The sequence below is a fragment of the Sorex fumeus genome, unplaced genomic scaffold (assembly GCF_029834395.1).
Source record: "Sorex fumeus unplaced genomic scaffold, SorFum_2.1 ptg000044l, whole genome shotgun sequence".
Lineage (NCBI taxonomy): Eukaryota > Metazoa > Chordata > Mammalia > Eulipotyphla > Soricidae > Sorex > Sorex fumeus.
In genome coordinates this window covers 63052427-63076926 of record NW_026606101.1, presented here as the reverse complement: position 1 = coordinate 63076926, position 24500 = coordinate 63052427, and the positions used below count along the sequence as shown (strand labels likewise).

General features: G+C 50.3%; 1 protein-coding gene across 2 annotated transcripts; it reads left to right on the top strand.

Moving 5' to 3' along the window:
* Window positions 1–541: 541 nt before the first annotated feature.
* On the top strand, window positions 542–24113 carry NRROS (negative regulator of reactive oxygen species). Of its 2 annotated transcripts, XM_056121825.1 has the most exons (3): window positions 542–711; window positions 18601–18721; window positions 22019–24113. In XM_056121825.1, exons 2-3 carry the CDS (start codon window positions 18614–18616, stop codon window positions 23996–23998), a joined length of 2088 nt encoding a protein of 695 aa, XP_055977800.1. In that variant the 5' UTR covers window positions 542–711; window positions 18601–18613; the 3' UTR covers window positions 23999–24113. The 2 variants fall into 2 exon arrangements, with proteins under 2 accessions (XP_055977800.1, XP_055977801.1); XM_056121826.1 differs by lacking the exon at window positions 18601–18721.
* The last annotated feature ends 387 nt before the right edge of the window (window positions 24114–24500 follow it).

Here is a 24500-nt window from a genome sequence, read left to right as displayed (position 1 = left end):
TGCCACGTTTATTCCCTGCTCAATGCTCAGTGCTCAGGAGACCCTCCCGATGATGTCAGAGATCAAACCTGGCCTCCCACATGTAAAAGCTATGTACTCAATCTGTTGCATGTTCTCCCCCGACCCCCCCCCCCCCCACACACACACACACACGCTCCCAAGATGCAATGAATTCTATGATCAAGAAGTTTCCAGGCAATCTGATAAGTCTTTAGGAACAATTTTCATTTCTTTTTATTGTGGACGTGCTGGACACATTCAAGGAAACGAAGAATGAATACCAGCTGAGGGGTGCGACGCTTCCAGAGCAGTGGGCGCTCCCCGCAAATGCGTGAGCTGCACCCCAACCCAGCCCAGCCCAGCCGGGCCCGGCCCGGTCCCCCCTGCTTCACCCTGGCAGCTCACCTCGAAAGAGGTTGTGGGCCAGCAAAATCGCAGGCATGAACCCCCGGGCCCCCGCCCCAGCCCCGCGGCTCTCGGTCTCTAAGGAGGTGGGTCCGCGTCCCTGGGGGCCCGCGCGCGCCCCTCCCCCGCCCCCGGTTCCCTCCCGGGGCTGAGTCGCTGCGCCGCGCTCTCCATGTGACTTCAGTTTCCGTCCGTTCCTTCCGCAAGTGCTAAAATAATCTGATGCCCCGGCGCGAGCGGGCAGTGAGGACGCCGGAGCCGGGCGAGAGGATGCGCCCCGCCGAGCCGCCTGGGCCTGCGGGAGCCGTGAGTACCGGGGTGCGCGGGGCAGCGGGGGGACGGGCTTGGGGACCGCGGCCGCACCTTCCTCCCGCCCTCCGCGAGCACTTTCGGAGAGGAGAGCCGGGGGCCCCCTGCACGCGCACGGCGGAGCGGCTTCCAGGGCTGGGGCCCTGGCCTTGCTGTCGGGGACGGGTGATGTTTGGGTCTCAGTTGCTTCATCTGAGCAATGGGAACAACGGGCCGCTTCCCTGGGCAGCGGGAGTGGCGGCGACGAGGTGCCCCTGTGAGTCATACCGTGGTCCAGCAAGGTCCCTTCGCCGGTGGACGTTTCCCAGCACCAGTGTCCCCAGCTTCCCGCCCGCCTCCCCGCCCCCCTGCCGCCCCTCTGAAAGGGCTTCCCGGGAGCTTGCTGATTCGCACAGCAGGACATGGGCCTATTCACATTTTCCCACGTGTAGGTGCGGGCAGGGTGCTGGGTGGGCAAGGGTGGGGGTGGGAGAGGTATACAAATGACAGACCAAGCCCCCTCCCCACAGGCTGTTTGTTCTGGGGTTCTGTGACTTGTACCCCAGCTAGTTAAGTATAGGGGGGATGAGACCCCCACGCCATTCGTAGCCTCTCCATGGAAGTTGCATACGTGGGGTTCAGCATAGACCCCCTTCCCCCACCTACCCCCATTCCCTACCCCCCCAACCCGGCTCCGAAGCACTCGGGAGCTGACTTAAGGCTGGGGCTGGGACCCCACGGTGCTGCCCTGAGCAGGGTTACCAGCTCACTCCTGTACTGAGAAGCGAACACGTGTCCAGCGTGACTAGAACCCAGGGAGGCTGAGGCTGAACCTTAGCTGTGGGACTCCCTGAGGCTGGGCCTGGGGATACACCTCCAGGGGAAGTCAAAGCAGTCTTCCCTAGGGTCTGGTTGGTAGAACATTCCAGACTGTGTGAAGGGGGCGTTTTTCTCCTGGCCTCTGCTGGCTTACTGCCCAGCTGAAAATGTGATGCTGATGCTTTGCCCGGCTTTTGAGCCCTAGGACTTGGTTTCTTCACACATTAGTAGACTTGTACGTGTATGAGAGTCCCCAGAGGGATTCTAGACTTATGGGCATGAACACACACACACACTCACACACACACACACACACACACACACACACTCACATATACACATTCACATACACACTCTCCCTGGAGGTATGCTCAGAACAGAGAGGGGGCTGAAGTTCTGTCCCTATAGCATGTACAATCGGTTAAAACTGTTAAACTTTTGGGATTTTTTTTGTTTGTTTGTGGGCCACACCCAGCAGTACTCAGGACTCATTCTGGCTCTGTGCTCAGGGGTCATTCGTGGCTAATCTCGGGGGAACCATATGGGGTGCCGGGGATTAAACCCAGGGTAGGCTGCATGCAAGGCAAGTACCCTACCTGCTGTACTATCTCTCTGCCCCCTAAAGTTTGTGAACTTTCTGTGCACAAATACCCAACATATACTCCTAAAAGCTCAATTTCTGCTGGAGTTTTAAAAAAATAAAGTCAAAAGCCTATTTCAAAAACAGGGTATTTGACTTTACTAGGTACTTCTTGGAAAGGTCATGAAAACCCGTATAAAACCCAACCCTGCATTTCTGTAGACCCACCAACTAAGATCAAGGGCTTCTGTCCACGGCCTGCGACTAGGGTCTCCATCCTGGCTCCCTGGGAACAGAGCTCCTGCCCATTCCACCCAACATGTGTGTCTGCTCCCTCCATGCAAACTGGGCTCCTGCAGGGATGACTCCGTGGCTTGCGCATGCCCCACTGGGTAGGGAAGGGCGGCCCTAAACTGTGAGCGCACAGCATCTTTCTGGGACTTGCTTGTCTAACTTCTCACCGGCGTCTGGGCTTCTGAATGCTCGCTGACGTGCCTGCACACTAGCCAGACATTTTTTCTGCCTTTAGTAGATGTTTTGTTTGTTTTTTGGGGGGCCACATCCGGCGGTGCTCAGGGTATACTCCTGGCTTTGTGCTCAGAGATAACTCCTCCCATTGCTCTGGGGACCGCGTGGGGTGCCGGGAATCAGACTTGGGTTGGCCACGTGCAAGGCAAGTGCCTGCTGCACTAGCGCTCTGGTCTCGCCTTTGGTAGACTTCTTTATTATGCTCATTCTTCAAACTATTTCATCTTTATTGTTGAACACATATCAAGTAGGAGGATGGGGGTCCGGAACTAGATGAAGAGATTATCTCTGAAAGCAAGTGAGGTGGGGAGAGAAAAGAGGAATGTTTGTGCTCAAATTGTATCAAGAGTCACAGCAACTCTAAGTCAGAGTTCTGGGGGGTTTGGGTTTTTTTGTTTGTTTTGTTTTAATTGCAAGTGATAAAAATCCACTCCAACTTGGCAGAAAAAAAAAAGAAAGAAAAGAAAAGGTTTCTTATTTAAGATAACTACAGTTTCTGGAATTTAGCTTCCAAAGTCAGGGGCAGAGATAGCCTCCTGTAATTCTGCCAGTTTGTCGTCAATTAACTGGCCTAATTAACTGGTAATTAACTGGGTTAAGTAAGTCCTGACAGTTTGGTTTTTGAAGTGGGAAGAGAAAACTTCTTTCTTAATGACCCAAGTGACTAGCCTTGTTTGGTGGTCTTGGGTTTGAATTCTGCGCAGCACCCGCTAGGAGTTCTCTGACAGGGAGAATAGACTCTGATGGATTGTTGTGTTCACAGTTCCATCCTGAAACCAAGAGTTAAGACCCCAACTAGCACAAAAATCCTAAAAAGGAAGAATCCCCCCCTCACCCTACTCCCCCTTCACCCCCCCCCCCCACCTAAGGGCCCGAGTCACCCTGCGTCCTTAGACCCTCAGTTAAACCAGTCATCTGTTTGGTTGCTGATTATCGTGGGGGACTCCCCCAGGCCCCTTGAGCATTGTTTGGAAACCCCCCCAAAAAGGAAGGGTGTTGGTTGCCTGACAGTGTAAATATACTTAACGAAACTATGTTTTTTTAAATGGTTCAGATGGTAGGTTTTATTTTGCCACAAATTAAAAAAAAAAAAGAAAAAGGCTGGTTTCCTCAGAGGGAAACTGAGGAGTTATCAGAAGGAGAGATGCATGTGGGTGAGCAAAACCAACTGATTTCCAGAAGCAGTGGAGTCAGGTGCTGAGACCCGACCACATGTGTCTTCTCACTTCGGTGCATGGGTGGTTTCAGACTCACGAAGGAAGTGGAACGCGGCCACAGTTCTCACCAGGAGGAGGGCCTCCCGGCCAGTCCTGGTGAGCTGGAGAGCCTGCACCAAGCCCTAGAGCACACTCTTCGCTTCTGGAAGGCCTGAGTCCCTCCCCAACACCACGGGATTCCCTGAGCACCGCCACAGGGGATTGGGTTCGGCCCCAGAACAACAAAAATGAGTCGTGCTGGTGCCATTGTGGCCGTAAATCCTTTGGAGCACATAAGGACTCCCCACCCCACCTTCCAACAAGAGGAGGTCACCTCACTCAGGGGCTAACATGTGCCCCAAACCACTTTCTGTGGCACCTACAAGAATGAGAAGATCGGGGGGCTGAAGTAATAGCACAACGAGTAGGGTGTTTGCCTTGCACACTGCCGACCTGGGTTCGGTCCCCGGCATCCCATATGGCACTCTGAGCACTGTCAGGAGTAATTTCTGAATGCAGAGCCAGGAAGAACCCCTGAGCGTTGCCGGGTGTGACCCAAAAAGCAATAAGCACTGCAGGACTGTCGATCCGTTATTCATCGATTTGCTTGAGCGGGCACCGGTAACGTCTCCATTCATCCCTGTCTCGTGCTAGTGTAGCCCAATGGCATCTGCTCACTCCAGGAACACAAAGTGAGACTTGTTGTTACTGCTTTTGGCATATCGAATACATATAGAGCCATGGGGAGCTTGCCAGGCTCTACCGTGTGGGCGGGATACTCTTGGTAGCTTGCCGGGCTCTTCGAGAGGGGTGGAGGAATCAAACCCGGGTTGGCCATGTGCAAGGCAAACGCCCTTCCCGCTGTGCTATCACTGCAGTCCAAAAAAGCAATAAATAAATAAATAATAAAAATAAAATCTTAAAAAAAAAAGAATGAGAAGATCATCACTGGAGGTCTCTGGAGGAGACCATGCTCTAGCACTCTGGCTCTGTCCTGCCTCTTCTCAGCCAGCACCCCAGGGGCTGAGGCTGCCCAGCACCCACCGTGCCTGGTAGACGTTTATCTTGGGACACACAGATGCTCTCCAGTCACCTCCTGCCACTCCATTCTCCATGTCCGCTTCTTCCCCAGCCTCCTCCGTGTTGCTCCCTCCTGGCTGCTCGGATCCCTTGGTCTCTGCCGCCTTTCCGGGATCTCCTCTCGGTGCTCCCCTGATCTGCCATGTCTAAACTCTGTCCCTCAGTCCCTGCCTGGTCCCAGGCCCTCTCCTTCAGAATCAGACATGTTTTTTGTTTTTGTTTTGTGACCCCACCTGGCAGAGCCTAGGGCTGTTCTGGTCAGGTTCTGGAGTCACTCCCTAGAGACAAAGCCGGGGTTCTGCCGTGCAGAGATTGTCCTGCAGCCCCCAGCATCACGCTGGTCCCTAACTTCAGGCCTGTTCGGGGTTCTCTCACTCACTGTTCAGCCTGGCACTCTGGGGCCTCCTCATGGGATTCCTCAAATGTCATTTCTCCCATTCTAGGTGCTACATTCTAGGCATTCAACTAATAAGACTCTTTATGTCCTTTGAATGCCCATTTTCTCTCCTCCCGCTTTGGTAGTCTCTTCAGCAGCCTCTCTCATCCTTGTAAGAGCCCCCTCCATGGCATCGACAAAGGCTGCATCTACGGAGGAGACCGTGACCCCGGGGAACTGAGGGGCACTTGGCAGTCTGTCCCAGGGAAATTTTGGAGAGAGAAGTTCACCCTAAGGGGACCGGACTCACAGCAGAGTAGGAGGGTGCTTGCCTAGCACACACTGAGCCAGATTCAAGCCTGGGTATCCCATAGGGTCCTCTGAGCACCAGCAGGAGTAAATCCTGAGTGCGGAGCCAGGAGTAAGCTCTGAGCACAGCCCCAAAAATAAAGCAGACAAACAAAAAAAAAAAATAAAAGAAATCAGCCCCACAGCAGAGGCCACCTTGCAGGGATTAAAGAAAGGGGCTGAGAAGCTCTCGCCTTGGCCTTTCCGAAACTAGCCCAGGAGAACTTGAACATTTTCCTTTCTTACCTTTATAAATACCATCAAAGGACATGGTATGAGAGGGTGTACCTGTCATACTTGAGCTTGGATCATTTTCCTCCTGAGTCTTGAGTCAGCTGTGCTCACCACCGTGACACAACACCACTTACCTCTAATTCTGGCCGAAAACACCAAAGTTTTTTGTGGAGAGGGACGGGGCAGTGAGCCACACACGCTCAGCAGTGCTTACTTCTGGCTCTGTGCTCAGGAATCACTCCTGATAGAGCTCAGGGGACCATATGAGATGCCAGGGATTGAACGTGGGTTGGCTCCATGCAGGGCAAATGCTTTATCTGCTGTGTGATCATTCTAGCCCAAAAGTAGAATACTTTTACTCAAAGAAATTTGCCCAGAGAAATGTGAGAGGAGATACATGCGCCAGAGAGAGTCCGAGCTCCTCCAGCATGGAAAAAGCCTCCCCCAGCATTCTATTTTATTTTGTTTTTATTTTGGGGCCCCACCCTATGAGTTCAAGTGCACGATGAGGTGGTCAGTGGCCAAGAGCCGCCTCCCCAGGCCTCTTCAACACAGGAACAAAGAGATGGAGGACTCACGGGTAGATGGTAACAGTGGCCCATTTAATGCAGAGTTGCCAGCATTCTTACAGAACAAGTAAGGGGGTTCGAGGTATAGGACTGCACGTAGGTGTGATTGATAATTTGCAAAGGTAAAGCGTTTTGGTGGAGGCAATTCTCTTGGGGGGATTAACTCAAGAAGACGGTCTGTCTCCCAGGGACATTAATATTGCTTTTCTCTTTCCCTTGTTACTTAATACTTGCAGCTATTTGGATAAACACAGTAAGAGATACAGATTCCCAAACTTAGTTCTCTGTGCTCCAAAGGTAAGCAAGGCTTTTACCATAAATCCCTGACTAAATCCTCAGGCTGATTTAGCTTTTCCTTCCCCATGGGGTCCTCTCTCTTAAGTGATAAAGGCTCATCAAGACTGTGCTTTTCTACTTTCTAGACTGTCCCATTTCGGGGTAGCTTTACCACTCACCCCAGGTCCATCCAAGTCCCAGAGTGGGGCTCTTCTTTTTGGGGTGTTAGGAACAATGGCAACCGAAGCCTGATCAAGTAGTTGTGACAACTGCCCGGGAGTAGATATATTTCAGAGTAATCAGCTCCCAGATATTAGGAGAACAGCATTATTGGTCTTTCTGTTTTTAAGCAAAGAACATTGCTCTGTAGTAAAATATGAAAAGGTTATAAAGGAAATGGGAAAACAAGTAATTCATGACAAATGCAAAGCCCAAAAGGTTTGACTTATAAGTAACCAAGCCTCACTTGGGAAATTGTAGCAATGAGAGGTAAAACACGAAGGAAAGTTTAAAGATAAACTTGGGGAATTAAGGGTGCTCATAAGAGCACTGTAAGCTTCTCTGGGGGGAGGAAAAGGGGCAATTCACTGATCAAGCCTAAAACACTTAGGGTTAATATCCAACACCAACTGACAGTGCTCAGGGGTCACTCCTGAGGGGCTAGTGGGACCTATGGGATGCCAGGGATCGAACTCAGTTGACTGTGTGCAAGGCAGGAGCCCTATCCACTGTACTATCTCCCCTGCTCCCCAGTCCTTACTCCTTAAATGGACAAAGTGTCATCACGCATTCTCTCATTCGATTTTGACCCTGTGAGATTGGCCTGGCAGGTATTATTATCATCCGGCTTCGCTGCACGCCCCCCCCCCCCCCCCACACACACACACACCTTCCACAGCATACCCTCTCCTCCACCACCGCTGGAATTAAATGAGCAGAGAGAACCAACCTGTGTTGCAGAAAGGAAATGAAACATTCGAAGTGAATGCGCTCTTGGCCGGGTGCTTGTCCACAGAGATCGTGGGATCAGTATGTAAAGGTGACACGGAGGGGCACCACCAACCCGTCAGAGCCAGATCTTATCTCCCTAGCGGAGCAGATTTGCTCTTTGAATGCCCCTGGCTAAATGCCACCCCTGGGCCTGGAGCAGAGTAGAGCAGAATGACCTGCTTTATGAAGGGCTGACCCTGACCACAGAGGGAAGCAGGTTGATTCATTTGCAGCCCTGAGCAGATGAAGTGGAGCAGAGTGGTGTCACAGTGGCGATCCACACGGTGGCTAGCCAGAGCCCCCACGGGAAGAGCCCCAGAGAGGAGGGGCTGCTATGACCCCACACGCCTCTCCAGGCAAAAGCAGAGACATGTGTTTATGGTATGTGTGCGTGTGTGTGTGTGTGCGCGTGTGTGTGCGTGTGTGTGTGCGCATGTGTGTGCGCGTGTGTGTGCGTGTGTGTGTGCGTGTGTGTGTGTGTGTGCCCAAGTGGGTTAGGCTCAAGATTGAGGCAAGTGATGGGTTTTTATTTCTTTAAGCTGGGGCCAAACCTTGGGACTTACTGACGTGAAACAATAGCTCCACCACTGACCTACATCCCCTGCGATATCTGGAGTTCATGGATTGATCTGGGGAGGGGAGTTGGGCCAGGTCTGGCTGTGCTCAGGGGCTACTTTCAGCTCTTTAGTTGGAGGTTGCTACTGGCCATGGGTGATATTTGGGATTTGAACTGAAGTCTGCAAGAGGCAAGGCAAGCCACTTACTCCCTGTATTCTCTCTCCGACCCTGGATTTTGTTTTTATTTGTTTTTGTGGTGCCAGGGATCCAACTCAAAGCCTGATACATGCGAGGCAAGTGCTGAGCCATATCCCTGGCCCTGAGATCTGATTTTATTTTTATTTTATTTTACTGTTGGGGGATCACACCTGGCAGTGCTTAGGGTCTATTTCTGCTTCTTTGCTTGGGAGTCACCCCGGCGGTGTGCAGGGGACCATGTTTGTCGATGGGGATTCAAACTGGAGCCTGCAGGATGCAAAGCAAGAGACACAACCCTCTCCCTTCTCTCTGATTTGGGCTTTAAATGCAGGGAAACCAGGGCTCCACACCCCCTGGGGTCCCTTGTCCGGATCTTTCATTTCTATGGCCTTAATGTCATGTCTACAATAGTGACCGAGGGTCCCCTCAGAAATGCTCCAGTTCTTAGCAGGATAGGTTGATTAAATGCAAATACCTCATCTTTGCCAGGTGAGTCACACCCAGTGGATCGGTCCTTCTTCACACAGATCCTCAGGACCACATTCCGAGAGCACACCAACAAGTTCAGAGGGTGCAACTCCTCATTCTTTGTCCAGGCTTCAAGAGTGCTCTACGGATTCTAGTCCTGGGGGCAAAGATGAAGGGGTCTTGAGTGCACAACTGCTGCCGACAAAGCAGTGAGCAGCCATCATGGGTCAGTGGTCACATGGCCACCACTCTTGAGCTTTTTTCAAAGCGCGTGTAATAGAGTGACAGCTCTGCTGCAGAGAGCCTTATCACTGCTGTTTCTCTGGGAGGAAATCGAGATCTGGAAGCTGAGAAATATGACCAAGGTCAGAGTCAGGCTTTGTGTGTTTTCTGTGTCACTCCCGGTGTGCACAGGGTTTTCTCCTAGCTCTGTGCTCAGGGGTCACTTCTGGAGATGCTCAGGGGACTGTATACAGTGCCGGGGATTGGCCACATGCAAGTACCTTAACCTCTGTGCTCTCTATCTCCTGCTCCTCTGCCCCTTAGCCCTGGTGCTTCCCACCCGGGGCTCAGGGACAGGACCAAGAACATGAGCCTCAAGTCTCTTTCTTCTGGGCATGAAGAAATGTCTGTAATAAAACTTAGTTGTAAGTCAATGATATTTTTTTCCTCTTGATCCCTGAACACGATTGCTTTAAGTACACTCAAAATAATTTCATTTTATTTCCTTTTTTTAAAATTTTTGGGTCGCATCTAGCAATGCTCAGGGGTTACTCCTGGCTCTGCACTCAGGAATTACTCTTAGTGGTGCTTGGGGGACCCTATGGGATGCTGGGGATTAGAACTCGGGTCAGCCACATGCAAGGCAAACACCCTACCTGCTGTACTATCACTCTGACCCTAATTTCATATCTAAGTACCTCTAAAACTATTTCTGTGGAATTAATCCAGCTCCAATTTTGACACCTATTTTAATTTATAAGCAATAATAGATTGATTCTGCTTTAAAAATTTGTCATAATATAGTAATTGTTCATAGTTATAAAACTAGGAGATAATGGGGTCAGAGTAATAGTATAGCAGGTAGGCAGTTTTCCTTGCACATGGACAACCTGAATTCTATCCCTGGCATCTCGTATGGTCCCCCAAGTACTGCCAGGAATAATTCCTGAGTGTAGAGCCAGGCGTAACCACTGATCATCATTCAGTGTGCCCATAAAACAAAATAAAAATGCAAAAAAGGGTATAAAATAACAAAGAACCGAAACTATGGGTTTGAAAAAATGAAATACCATGTGCATTTTGCTCCACTGTGGAGACTGAGGAATGCCAATTCCAGTATTTCTATTTATGTGCAAATAGAAATGTAATCTTTCACACAGAGCACAGAGCCAGGAAGCCCTAGTGCAGCTGGGTGTCACCCAAAAAATAAAAGAAAAGGGGTCAGAGCAATAGTACAGTGGGCAGAGCATTTGCCTTGCACGCAACCGACCTGGGTTAAATCCCCGCATCCCATATTGTCTCTTGAGCATCACCAGGAGTAATTCCTGAGTGCAGAGCCAGGAGTAAGCACCTGGGCACAACTGGGTATGGTCATCTACAAACAGCACTAAACAAGAGAAGAAAAGAAAAGCATCATTAAAAAAAAACACAGAAAAGCATCATCAGGAACCCCAGTTTAGAGACCTTCTTTGCCTCCCATCACCCCCACTGTCGTGACCCACCCTCTTGACGCTTTTTCCATTGCTGACTCTCTTGACTGTTCACACGTCTTGTACTCATAGCTTCTGCTCCCTCAAAACTTCAACTTTGCCTTCTCTCTCTGTCTCTGCCTCTTAGCTCTATTTCCCACTGTGGAGCTTCTAATTCTCTCGTTTGGAATCCCTCAGAGGGACTGGCCACAGGTAGGATGGACCATCCTACCCCACAGGTAGGATGGACCTGCCCAGTGAGGAACTTCCTCAAGGGTCTACCGGCTTCTTGAAGGGTCCTGAGCAGTGGGCCCTGACCATCGAAGGGAACCTGTACAGCTCCCCTGTTTCCTGAATTACATTAGAGACACATAGGCTGACACTTTGGGGCTGCTTTCAGGTATGAGAGAAGCTTTCAGAAAACTCCGATTTGAATGCCCAGATGTTAGGGTTCCTGGAATATTTGGGGGAGGCCTCTGTAAGCGGTGCATGGAGGTTCTGGACCCACTATCAGCAATATTCAGTCAGCCGATCGGCTCGGTATTTTTCACGCTCAGGCCCAGTGAGACTCATTGGTGGTGCCATGCTCAGGGGTCTTCAGGGGCTATACCTGCATGTGTTTTGGGAGACTATTTCAGGTGTAGGGGATTGACGGCAGGAATTTGAGCATTGCAAGCTTGCACACCCCAGAGCTACTGCCCTCCTCTCTCTTCACTCAGTGTTAAATTCTTATCTCAAGAATTACCTTTAGTTCACACCTAGAATATTTCCTGCCACAGAACTTCAAAATATAAATGCAGTCTTTGATCAGCCAGGATGTTGAACTTCCAAGAGCCCACCAAAAGAGAAAGACTTTGTTGCTTCTGAACTTATTTCAAATGTAAAATTCTCTTTTATTTCAGATACTCTTCTTGTCAAGCTCATATAAACCCAAAGTCTGTGTTTAGCAGGGACGTAGCTACAAAATATATTCTGACTTCTTCCTCAGGGCAGAAGCTCTGAAAAAAAAATTTTTTTTAAGTTCTTCATTTTTATCCAAATGCAGAAGTGATTTATTGTAGTTAACAATTTTCACATCGGAAAAGTTTGCAGTAATCTGATAATATCATCTGTACCATCGGAAAATACATCATTCAGCATACATGTAGAGGCCGGAGTGATAGTACATCGGGTAGGGTGTTTGCCTTGCATGTGACCAACCCAGGTTAGAACCTTGGTATCCCATATGGTCCCTTGAACACTACCAAGGAGTAATTTCAGAGTGCAGAAGTAAGCGCTGAGCACTGCTGGGTGTGACCCCAAAATACAAACAGCACACATGTAAATTTCTAGAGTTTTCTCAATATTTCCTTCATTTTTAAAATTAATTTTGTTGTTGTTGTTGTTGTCTTCTGGGCCACATCTAGCAGTGCTCAGGGCTTACTCCTAACTCTGCTCTTTTTTTTTTTTCTTTTTGGGTCACACCTGGCGATGCACAGGGGTTACTTCTGGCTCTGCACTCAGGAGTTACTCCTGGCGGTGCTCAGGGGACCATATGGGATGCTGGGAATCAAACCCGGGTCGGCCGCGTGCAAGGCAAACGCCCTACCCCCTGTGCTATCTCTTCAGCCCCCCTAGCTCTGCTCTTAAGAACTACTTCTGGCAGGCTCAGGGAACCATATGGAGTGCCAGGGATGAAGCCTGGGTTGGCTGCATGCAAGGTCTTACCTGCTATACTGTCTTTCTGGCCCCTCAAGTTTTCCTTTAATGATTAAAAAAAAATCCACTCAAGGTACATGTAGTGCAGATGGTCATACCATGCTTGGGGATGAAACCAGCTTAGCCACACTCTAGGCAATTGCCTTAACTATCTCCTTGGCCTCTGACTTTAAAGAATTGATTTGGGTGGGGGCGGGAAGGTTATTTTGTTTGTGGACCATACCCAGTAGTGTTAAGGGCTTATTCCTGGCTCTGCCTTCAGGGATCTCTCTTGGTGGGGATCAGGGAACCATAGGAGGTGCCAGGTTTGGCTGCATGCAAGTCAAATGCCCTGCCCGCTGTACTATCACTCCAGCCTCAAAGACTTGAGTTCTTGGAAGAGTCGAAGACATCTTACAGCCTGCAGTTCTCTGCTTGTTTCCCCTGGGCTGGATCCAGGACAGACCCTTCTTGCCAAGGGCACTACTGAGCCAAGGTTCTGAAGATGGAACCCGGGTTTCAACCCTGTCACCCCATGTGGTTCCCTGAGCCTGCTAGGAAGTGCAGAGCTAGGAGTACTCCCTGAGCACTGCCAGATGTGGTCCAGAAAATAACAACAATGACACTCACTGGAGGTTCAGAATGGCAGCTGTTCCCAGCTTGGGAGATGCCAGTGAAGTTTGAGAGCGCTCTATTGGGGTCTGTTTTGTTACAGGGCTACACCCTGTGATGTTTGGGAGCGACTTCCAGCTCTACTCTCAGAAATCCCTCCGGGCGATACTCCAGACCATGTGGTGCTGGAGCTCATACCTGGGCCTCCCACATGCAGAGCCTGTGCTCAGCGGCAGTCTACCTCTCTGGCTCCACACGAGTGCCTTTTTGTCCCTGGGACTCAGAGGGACCAAAGTTGCTTGCCTGAGGCTTTCAAATGCTGGTTGGTAATAGGAAATGTTTGAAGTGGTCAAGGAGTAGGGTTTCTGTTCTTTATTATCAGTTTTCTGTGGTCTGTGACCAACTGCCCTTCCCTTTCTCCCAGGACCCCTGGTGGGATTTGCTCCTTCCTAGCTAGCAAAGGCTGCCTCCCCTTCTGCGGGCCCTGCCACCAGCACCTGTGCTTCTGTAGCTGAAAGTCTATTAGTAACACGGTTACACCCTGCTGTGTGCACTTTGCGTGGAAGGATGTCCTCCCCCCACCACCTAAAAATATTCACCTCTCTCACCCACTTTCTCTACCAGACCTCTTTCTATAAAGCCTTTTCAGCCTACCTGACGATTTGGGGGAGAAAATCCTCACTTACTCGATAATATATGTGTAACACTCGCAATGCTTACTAATAGCTCCTGTAGCCGGCTCTCATCTAGGAACAGCTGTTGCAGTAGTAACAGCTAGAGGAGGTGGTGGGGTGAGAGTGGGGAGGAGAGGGGAGACATTCAGGATGCCCCCGTCATTATTCAAGCTCCAGCAGCCATTCTAAAAGGAAAACAAAAACCAAAACAAAACAAAACCAAAACTCAGGACAGTTACCCTTAGTAGCCCAAAACTTGAAGTGTGAGACCGCCTTATTAGGGACAGAAATACCTGTAGGTGTTTTCCGGATGGTTGTGTTTTAGATAGTTGTGCTTTAGATAATCAAGCCATTTTTAAAGTATATGCATGTTCCAAATAGTGTGGGGGAGGTTATTTGATTAAAAGGCAATCTGGTCTTTCTCTGGCCTTCAGATGGCATCGTTTGCTACATTTGCCTACCTCGTCTCAGTGGACAGTGATCAAAGGGGTGTGTGTGTGTGTGTGTGTGTGTGTGTGTGTGTGTGTGTGTGTGTGTGTGTGGTGCCTCGTGCTCATATGCTGTAAGGATCCTGAGTACAGGAGCCCATATGGCTTTGTCCTGGCCATCTGTCCCATGTGTGCCATGAGGCAGAAATTCCTGCCCAGGTGCTGGAGCTGGAGAGGGCCTGCAAAACAGAATTCCTCGTGTCTGCCAGATACTGATGAGCTCTCATCAGAAAGTTCCCTCCGTGCTAGCGAAAGCTGGCCTGCATGAAATGAAGGTTCAGGTTGATTTACCTGGTTTCACTTAGCTTTTCTGCGAGTATGTTTTCATTAGTGAGTATTCAAATCAGACCAGGAAGTTAAAATTAGCCTTGTTGTAAACTTATTCGAAGAAAGGGAAAGAGGAAGGGGCCCAGGACGGCTTAGATGTGTCAGGCAGGAAGATCTCGGGTCACTGCAGTAGGTGAGGAGGTGCTGGTGCAGCTGGCCCAAGGCAGGACAGCGTGGACAGGTTTCCTCCTCCCTTGTCACCAGAAACAGATTACTGTCTGGGGTCAAAGCTGGACTCTGGGGAGCAGGGAGATTGGCCCTCATGCTGAGTAGTGAGTCTGATCCTGCATTTAAATCTCTGGAACAGATGATTAACTACAAGGTAGATGGGGGGGGGGGGGGGAGTTGCGGGCAGGTGCCTTCTTGCCGACCTCTTTCCACCTTGCCAATTGCACGGTTGGTGCCATCAGCCATGTTGGTTCTCATCCTCCACAGTAACAGACCCTGAGAAGAGTTGCTGTCACCCCTAGCAAAGAGCTCAGCTCACTGGGGACAAAGAAATATGGATTAAGAATGCTTATTGCTGGCATAAAAACAGACTTCTAATTTCTGTCACAACTCACTGAACAGAAAACACCATTGGATATCCCAGAGCATAACCAGGGGGCCCAATGCCAGCTGCTCTCCCTTATTGGCCCATGACCAGCCAGCCTATGACCCCTGCCAGTGACACACTCTGTCAGCATCTGTCATTACCTAGGACTGGGGCCCAAGCTTCTTTGTGTGTGTGTGTGTATTTGAGAGATAATGCAGTGCAGAGAGTAGAGCACTTGCTTTACACACAACCAACCCAGGTTTGATTTCCAGCATCACATATAGTCCCATGATTTTGCCAGGAGTGATCCCAGAGCACAGAGCCAGGAATAACCTTAAGAACCCCCAGGTGGGGCCCAAAGCCTGAAAAGTTAAAATTATGCAATAAATTATATATATATATATCACATTTAGTACTACGGATTTATTTCTAAAAAAATGTGTTCAAAATATTTTCTAATTTTGGGAAATTTTTTTCTTTTTCATCTATAGAATAAATTTTCTAATTTCTAGGGGAATTTGAAAACTTGTATGGTGTTTTTTATTATTGATTTACCATTTAATTTTGTTAAAAGCAAATATATATTTTTGTGAGTCTAAAGTGTCTTATTTTTTATATTTATTTATATTTTATTTGGAGACCACTTTCAGCTGTACGTACGGCTTACTCCTGGCCCTGCACTGTGGTATCAATCCTGGCAGGCTTGAAACACTGAATGTGGTGCTGAGGATCGAACCTGGGTCGGCTGCATGCAAGACAAGTGCCTACCACTGTAGTATCTCTCCAGCCCAGTGTCGTTTTTGTTTTTTAAGGAAAGAGGGGGGCTGGAACGATAGCACAGCAGTAGGGCGTTTTCCTTGCACGCAGCCAACATGGCCGACCCGAGTTCGATTCCTCCACCCCTCTCAGAGAGCCCGGCAAGCTACCGAGAGTATCTCGCCCGCACGGCAGAGCCTGGCAAGCTCCCCGTGACGTATTCGATATGCTCAACACAGTAACAAGTCTCATGATGGAGACGTTACTGGGCCTGCTCGAGAAAATCGATGAACAACGGGAGGACCGTGACCGTGAAGAAAAGAGGGACTTGAGAAATAGCATAGAAATTAAAGTCTTGCCTTACACCCTGCCAACCCCAATTGGAATCCTTGACACAACCATATGTTCCCCAACCACCCTCAAAGGATCACTAATCAGCACAGAGCCAGGAATAGTCTCTGAGCACTGTTGAGTGAGGCCCCAAACCACTTTCCACCACAAAAAAAAAGGGATTGGGGAAATGGCTCAAAGGATGGAAGCTCATGCTTCAACCTGTGGAGGCCCAACGTTTGATCCCTTGCACTCTATGACTTTGTTGGCTTCTGACCACTGCTAGAGAGGTTAAAAGATATATATTTGTTTTAGTTTTGGGTCTAAACTGGCAGTACTCGGGACTTACTCCTGGCTGTGCTCAGGGATCACTCCTGGCAGAGCTTCATGAATCATGTAGGGTGCTGGGAATTGAACCTAGGTTGACAGCATGCCAAGAAAGTGCATTACCTCTGTACTACTTCTCTGACCCCTAAAAAATTTTTGTAGCTAAAATAAAGAAAATATGGAATTCAACTATGTAAGCAATTTCAAAGGATACTTTTCTCATTCACATACGTGAAAAATAAAAGTGGGAAAAAAAATGACCGTGAAGGAAATTCTCATTAGCAGTTTGGCTTTAATATAGTTTGATTTTATTGTAATTATCTAACATTTAAAATATTTATTGCTGAATTTTCACTTTTCCCTTTGCAATGTTCCTACTTAAGTTGGATATTAATGGCCAATGTTGCAGTTTTATCATTTTTAGCAATAATAGATGTAAGAGAACATCATTAGTGTGGTGTAGAACTATTAAGAAACCCTTTCTCACTTGGATGAACTTAAATCAGCCTCCTTTTATTGATTTTTGCTCATAACATAATTTTGAAGTTTAGCTCAGATAATAAAAGAAGAATTCCTCTGGTATTATGGGTAAAATTCTTGTGTTGTAAACTTGCAGTTCATTGCTGGGGACTGTTACAGCTATTTCATATATGAATCTTAGATACATACAGCAAAAAAGAATATTATTTTGTGATAGTCTTAATATCTATGTATTTTCTTTCCTTTTATTGATGTGAGGCTTCATCTCATCCTTATCACAACAGGATCAAATTCCTCCATAAATTAACATATATTTTCTGTTGGCAAGTTCATGTGTCGTATTTGTGTGTGAGATAAGATGTAAAAACACAGTATTTCCAATTATGTGATCGTTTTCTTTGAAATGTTATGTTATTTCTTTATATAGAACTACAAAGACTACATGGAGAGTAGAATGATTTTTTTTAATTTGAAATTCCTTCATTAGATTAGCCTCCAAAACAGAAAAAAAAGTCTCCCCCAAAAGTCGTCAACAACATTTATTTACAGGGTAAGAAATTCACTCTCCTGTTCATTCTCCTAGACCGCTATTAGGGGCATCTTAGGACTGTTCTCAGCCATGCTACCCAGTCAGTTTGAACCTTCAATAAGCCAGGGCCGTTGTATGTCACCTGTAAAAATGTGATGGTGAAGGACACATTATATTTCCTTTTGCTTTTGAATCCAGAGGGAGAGAGAGAGTAAGAGAGAGAATAGGATGTAAGATTCGCAATGCTCAGGGCTGACTCCTCGCTCTGCACTCAGGAATTATCCCTGGCCGTGCTCAGGAGACCATATGGGATGCTGGGAATCGAACCCGGGTAGGCCGCCTGCAAGGCAAACGCCCTACCACTGTGCTATCGCTCCAGCCCCAGGAAGTAAGATTCTTGCTTTGCATGCAGCTGACCCCAGTTTGCTCCTGGCACTGAATAGGGTCCCCCTGGGCACTGTCTGGAGTCACTCAAGCACAGCACCAGGAATCGCCACTGCATCTCCTGGTGTTGCTCCATGACATACAGTCAAAAAAATTCTACTGACATAATACATCATGATTCCCATTCTATGTTCATTGGCAGTCAAGAGAACTGGTAACTCCACTTTATCAGTTATCCTTCTTATAGCTAAAGACTGCTTTTTCACTTCCCTTGATTCCACACCCCCCCTTCACCCAGTCAAAATATCAACATGCTTTTTTCCAAAGGACTCTATTCAAATGAGTTCATGAGCGAGATCTTTGCTTTCTTAAACACCTTGTGTCAACAACAAAAAAAATTAGCCCCATAGGAACAAAGACTGTAATTAATATTTCAATCCCAGCCCATGATTCTTTGGTTCATTCCTGCAGCAAATGTTTAGTAAACCCAGGACACACCACCGTGCAGATTTGAACTTTTGGAGAAAAACTTCAACAGAATGACCAAACCTAGGGAACTTCTGGTGACCCGAGACCCGGTCCTTCAAGTCTACTGCTTCTCTCTTCTGTTGCTAGACTGTTGGCAGTTTCTCTGTTCAGCCACCTGCCCATCCAATGGTTGAGGCAAAACGAAAATGAGTTCTTGTTGACAGTTGCAGTGAAAGGTGGAAAGTGTTGGCTAAATTGAGGTATTTGAATAATCTGTGGGTTTTCACCTCCCCGTAACTGTGGGCCCCTGAGACCAGTCTCAGCGGGAACTGGCTCCCTGGAGAGTGTGCGGAGGCCCTCTTGGGGGGTCCTGGCCTTACCGTACATCTGCTGTGCCCTCTGTCCACAGTGCTGCACTTGAGATGGAGCTACTGCCCCTCTGGCTCTGCCTGGGTTTGCACTTCTCGGCCGTGGAATGGAGGACTGGAAACAGAATGGCCGCAGCGGCATCCCCGGGGGGCTGCATGCTGGTGAGTTTTCCGGGGAGAACTTGGTTGTCTGTTTGCTTGTGTCCTTGTTCTGTTTGTTTGCGAAGCAGGGAATGGATGAGTCCTCATCTCTTGGTGCTCTGTGCAAGCCGCTCCTGAACCGTCAGTTAAAGTGATGGCTGGGAAAGAACAGGCGGTTCTTGTGTCCCTAACTTCCCCCCTCCTTTCCCGCCTCCCCCCTTCCTCCCGCCAACTTCTTTAAAAATATTTTTTTAAATTTTTATTAGTGAGACACCATGAGGTACAGTTGTAGACTTACAAATTTTGTGCTTGGGTCTCAATTATACAATGATCAAATACCCATCCCTCCACCAGTGCCCATTTCCCACCACCATGGATCCCAGTATCCCTCCCACTCTCCACCCCCCCATCCCACCCTGCCTCAGTGGCAGGGCATTCCCCTTTGTTCTCTCTCTCCTTTTGGGTGTTGTGCCGCCAACCTCTCTTTGTCAGAGCTGCTGAAGACAGCACGACCCAGAGTCAGGCCGGGTTGATCACCTGCAACAGAGCAGAAGGCCTTGTTAAGATTCTGGCCGCTTCAGCTTCACCCATAAAAGCTCTGGGCGGGGAACATGAAATGGGAGAAGTCCTGCCTCTGAGCATGGAGGCGCTGACAGCAGAGAGCAACCGCATGCACAGCTGTGCTGCTGCCCCAGTTGCCCGCCCCGCACTTGAGGCCACAGCCCAGACCCAGGGCCACAGCCTCGGCCACACTTCAGCGTAGAGGAGCCGGAGTGCTGAGGAGTGCTCTCAGCTCAGAATGGTGCGTTTTCAGCCGTGTTCATTCTCCTTCGCCTAGGAATTGATAGAATGACAGACATTTGCTGAAGAAGCATACATTTATATAATGTATGTTTGCCTTGAGTCCTCTTCTAGATCCAGCACGGGGAAAACAGATTGGATGTCAGGGTTAATGCTCCTTTAAGTCGAAAATGTGTTCTTCAAGCGGGTGAATCTTCAAAACCCAGCTGGTCATGGTTCTTAACCACTTTCAGTAACCTCTAACCGCGAGGTTGGAGTTGACTCCAGTAGGGGGTAGGACTTATGAGTCAGACCACAACCCAAGCCCACCTGTCGCTAGCTGTTGGAATTGGGGGTGGGGGAGTGGGGGAGGGCACTCTGCCTCAGTTTCCTCATCTGTAAAATATGGAGAAAAGAATGCCAACTGGGGAAAACGCATAATGCCAACCAATAATACCATGACGCTGGCTTGTTACAATGATCAAATAAGTTAGTCTCTGGGAAATGCTCAGAACAGTGCTGTGTGTGCTAAGTGGTGTGTGTTTGATCTTTGTTATTTGTGTTTGCTGTCAGGACTTCCTCCATCCCCTTAGGAAGCAATCAGAGATTAGCTTCACAGGAGCTAGACCCAGTTCCTAGCAGAGGAAAAGGAGGGATAGCTGGGTCAGATGGTCAGATTATCCTCTGACCTGATAATCTGGAGTTGGGCTCAGCATCCAGTGAGCGTGGGGGCAAGGGGCGGGGGTGTTTCCTCTAGCTGGGCAGAGGGTGGAGGCCACTGCCCAGCGCTGCATTAATCCCATGACATAGTAATACAGTGGGTTTTGATTGGATGCTGATGGCCTGGTGGTCCTTTGATAGCATTTCAGGGGGTACAGGGAATGGCAGTGGTGTGACCGCACTACTGCAGAAGCTGCAGAGAGATGGAGTGAACTGCAGCCTTTTCCAGAGACGCCCCGTGCAGGGGAGGCCAACACTTATTCAAATAGAGAAACGTCCCTTGTTTCTGCAGGGTAAGATTCACTGTTGTATAGTGTCAACACCCACCCCCACCCTCACCATTGCTGCATGATTGTGAAACAATATTAATAAAAATATCCGGAGGCCTGGGGTGATCACACATAAGACTGAGCACATGCTTTCCCATACACCCAAGAGTTTACTTTAGCAGATAAAGAACTTGAGAAATTCATTGCCCAGGGGTCAGTGGATGGCACATAGTAGGTGGCAGAGCTGAAGGAAAGGCAGAGTCCAAATCTGTGCTGCTTCTGTCAGGAGAACCACCCCCCCCCCCCCCACACACACACCCCATTCCACATTAGACAAGCACTGGCCTGGCTCCGCTGCTAAATCTGCAGTGAGGAATAACACTGCTTCCAGCCTTATCACTGAAACCTTTTTCCTGGATGCCTAGGTGGGGTCCTATGGCTGATGGTTTCTGCCAGTCACAGTGAATCCCCTGCTTAGCTCCAGACTCTGAAGCTGGCAGTTTTTGCGTGACCCGCTTCACCAGCCTCCCTACTCCACCCAGCCATGGTAGAATGGCTCCTTACTCCTCCCCAGATCCCCCCTCATTCCTCAGGACAGTTCTGGGTGGCGACGTGCTCTCAGGTGTTTGAGCTGTGGTCTTTATCCATCCAGAATGCAGACTTGCCTGCAGGAAGAATTCCCGTTTGTCAAATGGAGCCATCCCATTTGGCAGGTCCCCTGAGCCACCTGGCGGTGATGGATAGAGAAGTCACAACGCAGTAGGACCAGTTATATAAGCTGAACCCACCGTGTCAGCTGCTCCACTTCTTATCTCATTTCACAGCAATCCTCTGAAGCAGGCTCAACCTTCCCATATTTTCAGAGGAAATTATAGACTTAATCTAAATTATTTGCCCACAGTTACACAGTGCAGACAACAGAGGTGGGATTCATACCCAGGCCTTTAGTTAACTTCTCAGAATTAACCCAAACAGCAAATAGGGTTGGAACACGGGGACTGCTTCCCTACCATGCTGTGGGTGGTAAGTGAGGTCTGGGGCCAGAGATACAGAACAGGGGGCAAACGCTTGCCTGGCATGCCGCAGACTCCGGCTTGATCCCCGGCACCACATATGGTCTCCGGGGCTCTACAAAGAGTGATTTCTGAGCACAGAGCCAGGAGTAAGAGCAGGGGGTGACCCCCGGGGGAGGGGCCCAATATAAACGAACCAAAAAACCCAGTTCTGTGAGGCCTGGAGCTCAGCTCCACGTTATTTGCTGGGATGACAGAGAACGAGGAAAAGTGCTCCAGGGCCGGTCCTCCCAGCAGGCAGGAAGCGTACGAGCGACGAAGTGAGTTTTGCGTTCCGTCCGCTCTTTTTTCTTTTCTTTTCTTTTTTTTTTTTTTTTTTTTTTTTTTTTTTTGCTTTTTGGGTCACACCCGGGGCTGCACAGGGGTTACCGTATGGGATGCTGGGAATCGAGCCCGGGTCGGCCGCGTGCAAGGCAAACCACGCCCTACCCGCCGTGCTATCGCTCCAGCCCCTCACCGCTGTGCTTTGGACCTAGGTGGACGGGACCGCTGACTGTCGAGGGCAGAACCTGGCTTCGGTGCCCGGCGACCTCCCGCCGTCCTCCCGCTCGCTGCTCCTGGACGCCAACCCGCTGCGGACGCTGGGGAACCGCTCGCTGCAGCGCTACCCGCTCCTGGAGAGCCTGAGCCTGCGGGGCTGCCGTCTGGGCCGCCTGGCGCGCCGCGCCTTCCGCGACGGGGCGGCCCTGCGCAGCCTGGCGCTGGCCGACAACGCGCTGGGCGAGAGCCCGGGCGAGACGGCGGCCGCGCTGCGCCGCCTGCGGGGCCTGCGCCGCCTCGACCTGTCGGGGAACGGCCTGACGGAGGAGGCGGCGGCGCGCCTGCTGCGCAACCTGTCCTCCCTGGAGTGGCTGTCGCTGGCGCGCAACACGCTCATGCGGCTGGACGAGGGCACCCTGGCGGGCCTGCGGCGCCTCCGGGAGCTGGACCTGCAGCGGAACTTCATCTTCGAGATCGAGGGCGGCGCGTTCGACGGCCTGCCCGAGCTGCGGCGCCTCAACCTGGCCTACAACAACCTGCCCTGCATCGTGGACTTCGGCCTCACGCAGCTGCGCCTCCTCAACGTCAGCTACAACGCGCTCGAGTGGTTCCTGGCGGCCGCCGACTCCGACGCGGCCTTCCAGCTGGAGACCCTGGACCTGTCGCACAACCAGCTGCTCTTCTTCCCGCTGCTGCCGCAGTCCAGCCGGCTGCACACGCTGCTGCTGCGGGACAACAGCATGGGCTTCTACCGCGACCTCTACAACGCCTCGTCGCCGCACGAGATGGTGGCGCAGTTCCTCCTGGTGGACGGCAACGTCACCAACGTCACCACCGTCAGCCTGTGGGAAGAGCTGGCCTTCAGCGACCTCTCGGCGCTCCGCGTCCTGGACCTGAGCCAGAACCAGTTCCAGTACCTGCCCAGCGGCTTCCTGAGGAAGATGCCCGCCCTGGCCCACCTGAACCTCAACCAGAATTGCCTGAGGACGCTCCACATCCGGGAGCACGAGCCCCCGGGAGGACTCACGGAGCTGGACCTGAGCCAGAACCACCTGGCCGAGCTGCACTGGGCGCCGGGGCAGCCCAGCTGCCTGAGGAGCCTGCGCTCCTTCAACCTGAGCTCCAACCAGCTCCTGGGGGTCCCCGCTGGGCTCTTCGCAGAGGCCAGGAACATCACTACAATTGACCTGAGCCACAATCAGATCTCACTCTGTCCCCCTCAGCCGGCTGGCCTGGGCCCCGGGGGCTCCCCGCCTTGTGTGGAATTTAGGAACATGGCCTCTCTGCAGCACCTCTCTCTGGAGGGCTGTGGGCTGGGAGCACTACAGGACGGCGCCTTCCAGGGCACCTCCCTCACCCACTTAGACCTGTCTGGCAACAGGGGGGTTCTGAATGGGAGCATCGCCCCTCTCCGCCACGTGGCCCGCACTCTACAAGTCTTGTCTCTCAGGAACCTGGGCCTCAGCCCTGGCTCCAAGGAATTGGACTTCTCCGGCTTCGGGAACTTGAGGGCCTTGGATCTGTCAGGAAACGCCCTGACCAGTTTCCCCAGGTTTGGGGGCAGCCTGGCGCTGCAGACCCTCGACCTGCGGAGAAACTCGCTCACTGCCCTCCCGACGAGAGCCCAGGCGGAGCCACTTCTGAGAAGCCTTCGCACCCTCTACCTCAGCCAGAATCCCTATGACTGCTGTGGGGTGGAGGGCTGGGGCGCCCTGCAGCGCCTGCATGCCGTTGCTGACGGGGCCATGGTCACATGCAACCTCTCCTCGAAGATCATTCGCCTGAGAGACCTGCCTGGTGGCAGCGTCCCTCAGGACTGCAAGTGGGAGCGGGTGGACATGGGCCTGCTCTACCTCGTGCTTATTCTTCCTAGTTGCCTCACCCTACTGGTGGCCTGCACGGTCATCTTCCTCATGTTCAAGAAGCCTCTGCTGCAGGTGGTCAAGAGCCGCTGCCACTGGTCATCCATATACTGACCGGGCTGGGGCTGCCCTCAGAAGCCAGCTCTGAGGAAGGGGCCAGGTCTCTGTCCAGTTTCAAGGCCTGAGGCTGAGGCCAAGGAATGATGGTTTAAATTCAAGTTGAAAAGGTTTTCATTCTTTAGTCACCCCAATTTTTCATCCAGACCATGTCTCCTTATCCTCTGATAAAATATTTATTAAGCAATGTGTCACAATTTTTTTAAAGCGTGTCATAAATATTTAAAGACTCAAATGCAACTTGTGGGGATTTTTTTTTTGGTAAAAAATCATCTTTGGTGGTTTCCCTTAGATTCTTTTTGCGTGTGTGTGAAGTAAGCAGTTTTTATAAAGGGCACTAATTATGAGGCGAGAATGTGGACTTCTCTAGAAAGAGATACAGATCAAAGAGTCCCGAAAATGAAAGTGTCACCCTGAGAGAGGGCACAGGCAGCTTCCGAGTGGTGTGTCAGAAAGCAGAAATTTCACACTGACTTGGGATGAAGGCAGACCCAGAGTG

Excerpts from the sequence above, each read along its gene's own strand:
- NRROS (XM_056121825.1), top strand. The coding sequence starts at position 18,614 with ATGGAGCTACTGCCCCTCTGGCTCTGCCTGGGTTTGCACTTCTCGGCC. Across the intron at positions 18,722-22,018 it reads CCCCGGGGGGCTGCATGCTG|GTGGACGGGACCGCTGACTG; the intron begins GTGAGTTTTCCG and ends CTTTGGACCTAG.